The sequence below is a fragment of the Arachis ipaensis genome, chromosome B1 (assembly GCF_059453495.1).
Source record: "Arachis ipaensis isolate K30076 ecotype BB chromosome B1, ASM5945349v1, whole genome shotgun sequence".
NCBI classification, from domain to species: domain Eukaryota; kingdom Viridiplantae; phylum Streptophyta; class Magnoliopsida; order Fabales; family Fabaceae; genus Arachis; species Arachis ipaensis.
Window position 1 is genome coordinate 103979639 of NC_142436.1, and position 7925 is coordinate 103987563.

Sequence of the window (7925 nt, forward strand, 5' to 3'; positions counted from 1 at the left end):
AGACATCACTGTTGTCAATGGCTACTTTTAATCCTCTCTAGAAAATGGTCCGATGCGCTGTCACTGCATGGCTAATCGTCTTGAGGCATCACCCTTGTCAATGGATGCATCCTATCCTCTTGTGAAAATGGTCCAAATGCTCTGTCACAGCACGGCTAATCATCTGAGGTTCTCGATCATACTGGAATAGGATTCACCCTCCTTTTGCGTCTGTCACTATGCCCAGCACTCGCGAGTTTGAAGTTCGTCACAGTCATTCAATCCCAGAGTCCTACTCGGAATACCACAGACAAGGTTTAGACTTTCCGGACTCTCATGAATGCCGCCATCAATCTAGCTTATACCACGAAGATTCTGATTAAGAGATCCAAGAGATAATCATTCAATCTAAGGTAGAACGGAAGTGGTTGTCAGGCACGCGTTCATAGGGAATGATGATGATTGTCACGTTCATCACATTCAGGTTGAAGTGCGAATGAATATCTTAGAAGCGGAATAAGTTGAATTGAATAGAAAAACAGTAGTACTTTGCATTAATCTTTGAGGAACAGCAGAGCTCCACACCTTAATCTATGGAGTGTAGAAACTCTACCGTTAAAAAATACATAAGTGAAAGGTCCAGGCATGGCCGAATGGCCAGCCCCCATGATCTAAGAACTAGGCGTCCAAAGATGAACAATAGATTAAAACTGAGACCAAAGATGTCTAATACAATAGTAAAAAGTCTTATTTATACTAAACTAGTTACTAGGGTTTACAGAAGTAAGTAATTGATGCATAAATCCACTTCCGGGGCCCACTTGGTGTGTGCTTGGGCTGAGCTTGAATGTTACACGTGCAGAGGTCATTCTTGGAGTTGAACGCTAGTTTGTAACGTGTTTCTGGCATTCAACTCTGGTTTGTGACGTGTTTCTGGCGTTTAACTCCAGACAGCAGCGTAGAACTGGCATTCAACAGCATCAGCAGTCCTTCTTCAACCTCTGAATCTGATTTTTGCTCAAGTCCCTCAATTTCAGCCAGAAAATACCTGAAATCACAGAAAAATACACAAACTCATAGTAAAGTCCAGAAATGTGAATTTAACATAAAAACTAATGAAAACATCCCTAAAAGTAACTAGATTCTACTAAAAACATACTAAAAACAATGCCAAAAAGTGTATAAATTATCCGCTCATCAGAAACAAACAGAGCTCTTCTCCCTAATGAATAGGGGGTTTAGTGACTCATTGCTCTTTGAATTACAAAAGAAAAGTAGGAAAAGTACAAGTAAGTGTGTAATCTCAAGTGTCCAACCCGTTTTAACTAGCTACACAGACCCTTTTTATAGCATTCACTCCCCTTAATTAAGTTTACAATTCACTCCTTCCCACATTCTACAATCATCAATTGGATCTTTGAACTTTGGCTTCTTGTGGGCTTGTTGACTTGGGCTCCAAAATCAATTTAGAGCCATAATGCATGAATAAGAAAGTGTGTTCCTTGGGAAAGCATGGCTCATTTTGTAGCACGGTTTGCATGACAAACTTGAATGTTGCATTCAAAGGCGCTTGATAACTCCAACGCTTTATAAACTTCACCCTGGATTGGCGCTTCAAATGCCATGTTTGGGGCTCAAAATTGCTTCCTGGAAGGTGACACTTGAGTGGCGTTTGGGGTGCCAGTAAGGGTATTTGAAACACCAATTTTGAGGCTTAAATTTGCTGGCCTGGAGAGTGAATAAGAGTGGCATTTAAGGCACCACTATAGGCGTTGGAAAGCTCCATGTTTGAGGCATCAAGTGGATGCCCTGGGAAGTGCAATTCAACGGCATTTTGGGCACTAGGTTGGGCATTTGAAACACCACTAAAGAAGCTCAAGTGGATAGTCTTTGGCAAAGCCTTGCAAAATTTTTTTTTGTTGTCTTATGGATTAGACAATTCTCAATTTTAGGCATTATTTCATAAATTTACATATATTATCTATTCACACACCTAATATTTTTAAGAGTTTTTTATCTATCACTTAACATTACTAAAATTCAAATTCGAATGTAGCATATTAAAACTTGAAAGACATGTTAATGTGCCAATATTTTTTTTTCCTGGTAGAGGTTAATATGCCATTTTAACTAGACTTCTGCTCCGTCAGGCAAAGTTTGTATATGTATCTTGTTATGTCTTAGGCTATGTTTGGTTGGAAGGAAAGAAATAGAGAAGAAGGAAATAGAAAGGAAACAAAGGAAAGGAAAAAAATTGAGTAAATTTTTATTTTCTTTAGATGTGTTTGGATGGAAAGAAAATAAGAAGGAAAGAAATGTTATAAAAAAAAATAATTTTACTCTTATATTATAAAATATATTGAAAAAGTGAAGGGGTAGTATTGAAAGTAGAGAGAGAAAAATTAGTTTTCTCTCCATTTTCTTTCCAATGTTGGAGAGAAAAAAATTGGTGGGTCTCACTAGTTTTTTTCCATCCATTTTCCTTCCTCTCTAATTTTCCTCCTCAACCAAACAATGGAAAATAATCATTTTTCTTCCCATTTTCTTTCCTCTCTTTTCTTTCCTTCCATTTTCCCTTCAAACAAACATAGCCTTACTGTGTTGCTAGACCTACTGACTCATTATATTTTGAACTCTGTTTAATATACCACAAATGCAGTAGACTATTTTCAATCTTGAAAAGGATCTTAAATTTGTAGTTTATTGTTTTGGGTAATGCTACGGTGATTATGTCATTTTTATTCCTTGTGTGATGAAACTCGTTGGCATATCCACGGATTCCTAAATAAAGTCATGTGCTTTTTTGTCGTGAAGTCATGTGCTTAATTCTACTTAATTAACAATTTTTATAATTTTTTATTTTTCATTTTATAGCTGTGGGACTTGAAAGCCCAGTTTGTGTTGGTTAATTTTATCGTGATTCAGTGTTTAGAACTTTTGCTAGTAATTTTGTACAACAGTTTTGAAATGAAATAAGTTTGAACATATGTGTTAACACCCAAAAAAAAATTTGAATATATGTGCGGAATTTTTTTTGTTTGATAAAATAAATTGAGTACCAAATTAAAGAATTTTTATTAAATAATTAATTGCATGTTTTATTTATTAAAAAAGCATTTGATTTTTTAAATAAATAAATTAAATGTTTTCTATTTTAGAATACTAAAAAACAGTAAAAGTTTTATTTAAAAATATATATAATTTAAAGAGTATTTATTAATTTATAAAATATTATTTATCTTATTTATAATACAAATAAAATAAATCATATTGCAAACACTAATTTTTCAGTTGTTTTATGGTCTAATTGTATACATATCTAATTATGGTAAAAAAATATGTTTTTATTTTTATTTTTATTTTTATTTTTATTTTTTATTTTTTTAAATTCTTGATATCTCATTTGCAAACAAAATTTAGTCAATTAAAATTTTACTTATTTCATTTATATTCGTTATAAATTTATACTACTTATTTTATTGTCATTGTCATTATAAATAAAATGTGTAATAAAGTGAAAAAATATAATTTTTCTTAAAATTATATATTAATAAATAAAACATGTATTACATTCGTATATAAAAAGTTAAGTTTACTCATTATTATTATTATTATTATTATTATTATTATTATTATTATTATTATTATTATTATTATTATTATTATTTTGGGCTGATTTTGTCTTTTGGGTATTAATCTCCGATTATTGCTTAAAACCTAAACTAATATCATAAAAATTTAACAAAAAAGGGTTTTGATGGCCCATAATTAATGTGTGGTAAAAAAAAAATAGAAAAGTCCTAATTATACCGATTGAGTGATTGGTATCAATTACTTGCCCGGTGAGATGGAAGTCTTACCTGAACTCAAACGTGACTCATCCTTTATAAGAAAAGAAGAGTTCGAAGAAAAAAATACATAATGTGTAGTCATTCCTTATAAGCCAAACTCATTCATCACATGAGAAAAAAAAAAAATAGCATCATCACCGTAACATTCACCTATTATTTTTGTAAAAATAAACTAGTTTATCTCGTTTTTATTTATTTTATTTTTTTTTGATAAATTGGATAATTTTTAATAGGGTGAGCACGAGTCGGTTTGGTTCGAATTTAAAGTAAAATTAGAATCGAACCGATTAAAATGTAATTAGTTCGGTTTAGTTCGAATTTGTATTTTTTTGTGCATGTAACCGAACCAAACCAAACCAATTAACAACGGATTGGTTCGGTTCGGATAATTGGGTACCCGGTGACTTTGAAATTCATAAAAAAATCAATTTTTTATCTTAAAAATTCAACAAGTACAATAAACATGTAACATCAATATAAATAATCTAAAAATGTTAAACACCAAATACATTAAAAACTAAACTCATTAAAATCCAAACGTATTAATAGCAAGGTTACAAAAATTGGACCGGTCATTGAACCGGTCAGGTGACAGGTTCAATGGTTTAATGGTTCAACTGAGGTTCAACCGGAGTTGAACCGGTTTTATTAAATATATAATAAAATTATTAATAAAACTCCAACTCTCCAGTATGTGAATTTCTGTAATTTCTGTAAGTCAATCAAGTCCCTTTGCAAAACATCCAAAACATGTACCCAATCTAAGAATCATAAACATAATTCAACCAAAACATATGAAGCCATATAGCAAATTCAATACAGAATTGTGGCAATGCTTTTATTTTGAATCAATAACATCAAAACAACAATTCACCAAAACAAATACAACAGGTTGGATTTAAAAAACAATCTCAGTTGAATTAATAAATTAAACAATTGAATTTGTGACTCAATCTCAGCAGAATTAATTCAATATGAACAAACTGAATTCAAATAAAAATTCAAAACATTAATATCTCAAAATTCAGCAGAATCATCAATAATACATCATATGCAAGTTCAGAATAAATTTCAAATTTCAGATGGATAGAGTCAGGAAAACAGAATCAGGGAGTGTTAGAGACTGAGACTTGAGACCTAAGAGGGTTGAAGGCTTGAATCAGAGAAGAAGAAACTTGAGAACTGAGAACTGAGATCTGAGATCTGAGACCTGAGAGGGTTGAAGCAGAGACTAAGACATGAGACACGATGAAAGGTAGTCACTTTGACTTCGAGACTCCACGCGAAAAAGAGAAGCAACGACGGTGAGACACGGTTCGGAGCATAGAAGCAGAAACAACGCCAACGAGGAAGGGCGAAGGAGGAACGACGAGGAGGGGAGAGCGACGACGACCCACGGCGAGGAGCAGCGAAGCGGCGCGACCCACGGCGAGGAGCAGCGAAGCGGCGCGACCCACGGCGAGGAGCAGCGAAGCGGCGCGACCCACGGCGAGGAGCAGCGAAGCGGCGCGACCCACGGCGACAAAGCGAGCTCGAACAGAGAGGGCGACAAGTAGAGAAGGGGTCGGCGATGAGTTTAAGCTCTGAAATGGGATGGTGGGTGGTGGCTATTCTTGGAATTCGAAGAGAGGAGAGGATTATGGGTGGGACTAGGGTTTTCTGGCGGGTATGAGTGAGAGAGAAAGACAGAAAGGGGTGGGGTGGGGATTGGGGCCTTTCTACGTTTGTTTGGCCTTTCTTCTTTTTTTTTTTTTTCACCTTCAAAACGACGCCGTTTAGTAGTTTAATTTTCAAACCAAAAACCGCTAAAAAAGCGAACAGTTCTCCCGGTTCATCGGTTAACCGTCGGTTCGACCCATTTTTTACCGGTTTTTTGTCAGGCGGTTTCTGACCTTATCCGGACCGGTTAGGTGATCGGTTCTTGGTTTTTTCGGTTGAACCGACCGGTCCGGTTCAATTTTTAGAACCATGATTAATAGTGAATAATCTCATTAAAAATCACTAAAAGCCATATATTTTTTTTATTTTTTTATTTAATTAATATATAATCGGATTCACGGGTTGATTTGGGTTCCGCACCCCTAAAACCAATACCTTAACCAATCATTAATAAAGGACATTGGTTTGATTTGGATTGAACCCAATTATCCGTTGATTCCAAAACCAATTTAATTGGTTCGATTCGAATTCGGACGGATAATCGAGTATCCGCTACCCATACTCACCCCTAGCTTTTAATTTTGGACATTACTCATTTATGTACACCACATTTATACATACAATACAGATTTTATCACCTCCAACTGTAGCTGAAAATCGAACTTGGGATATGACTACACGAGACTAACAAATAGACCATCGTTACAAAATCTTTGCCACAAAGAAGACCGGGCTTGGCCCATATAAATGAGAAGAAAAGTGGAAGAAGGACACAAAAAGGACGCCCAGTCGGCAAGATGGATAAAGCAAAATCAGCCACTACCTGCACCATCTCTATCCAAATCCAAATGTCTATCCACAGTTTCTCAGTGCGACACCCATCCAATTATCCCAAAGGTCAAAAAAAAAACAAACGTGTAATGCTACGTATACACTAAAATCGGCCACTAGTATAAAATATATGCTGAAATATAAATATACACTAAAAATAAATTAAATCACATATATATTTATACACAAATATATTGATAATTAATTTTAGTGACTAATTTTAATTTACGAATAACATTTTTGAAAATGAATAAAAAAATGTTAACTTATTTTTTAAATTTTTAAATAATTATTTTTAATTTTTATATATTTTTTTATTTTTTACTCAATTAAATGTTAATAAAATAATTTAAATATCAATTAAATGTAAATCTCTTGATCATTACTTAGTTTTGTAATTCCCTCCAAGAAATACGACAAAACTCTGAATGAGCACCGATGGAGAGTGAGAAAGCAAGCAAGTGACCACTGTAACGCCAACACTTTCCTCGCACCGTAACCCGACATATACACCCATCCCATGCAACCCCTAACCATCTGTATTCCACCATTCCACGTGTCGTCACTCTCCATTCCTTAAATTAACTCTCGTTATCTATCAATCTATCTTTCTCTGCAACACATACACCCACCTTCATTATGGCTGACATTCAACAGTACTACCAGCAAGACCACCAAGATGTCTCAGCCACCAAGGAACGCTCTTCTTCCCACATCCTTGCCCTCGCCACCCTCCTTCCTTTCGGTGCCTCACTCCTCTTCCTCGCCGGAGTCACTCTCCTCGCCACCCTCATCGGCGTCGCCCTCGCAACCCCCCTCTTTATAATCTTCAGCCCAATCTTGATCCCCGCAGCTCTCGTCATCGCCTTCTCCGTCTCGGGATTCTTGACATCGGGTGCCTTCGGCGTAACCTCAGTCTCTTCGTTCGCGTGGATGGCCAGTTATTTCCGCCGATCTCGCCTTCAAGAAAGTCTGCTGCATGCCAAGGACCGGGCTCAGCAGATTATGTCCAACATGGCCCAACGAGCCAAAGAGGCTGGTGACACTGTCGTTAGTAAGGCCCAAGACACGGCCCAACAAGCCCACGATGCACCGACTGACACCGACAGTACCATATCCGTGACCCCGTCTGAGTCCCAGACGAGTGATACACAGAGTGGGAGTGGGAGTGGGGGTGGGACCCAAACGAGAGACACCGCCTCTACCACCGAGACTAAGGATGAGGGAGGAGGAGGTGGAAAGAGCAAAGATCGAAAGAAAACATCGTCCTGAGCTATTTTATATTTTATATTATATATTATGCGTTATGGATATATTTAGTTCCATCTGTATTTCATTATCGCTGCTGTTGTTGAATTCAGAAGCCTGTGTTTTTGTTCGTCTCCTAGAGTTTAAATTCTACTGTATGCTTATCTTGCTTAAATAATTTTATTTCATTTCATACATGAGTACATGTCCACATTTTAAATAATTTATTTTTACTGCATAAATTAGTATTCATGTAGCATGCTTTAGAAAACGACTAGATTAGGCTATTAATTAATCAATACGGATACTAATTGACCAATTCCAGGAGGAAACTAAAACTACCTGATAGACTAACTC

The 7925-nt window shown here is 35.8% G+C and overlaps 1 protein-coding gene across 1 annotated transcript; it reads left to right on the forward strand.

Moving 5' to 3' along the window:
- Positions 1-6723: 6723 nt before the first annotated feature.
- LOC107632018 (oleosin H2) lies at positions 6724-7765 on the forward strand. Its single transcript, XM_016335643.3, has one exon. The coding sequence runs from the start codon at positions 6960-6962 to the stop codon at positions 7590-7592; it is 633 nt and encodes a 210-aa protein (XP_016191129.1). The 5' UTR covers positions 6724-6959; the 3' UTR covers positions 7593-7765.
- The last annotated feature ends 160 nt before the right edge of the window (positions 7766-7925 follow it).

Coding starts and splice junctions, on each gene's coding strand:
- LOC107632018 (XM_016335643.3), top strand. CDS start 6,960: ATGGCTGACATTCAACAGTACTACCAGCAAGACCACCAAGATGTCTCA.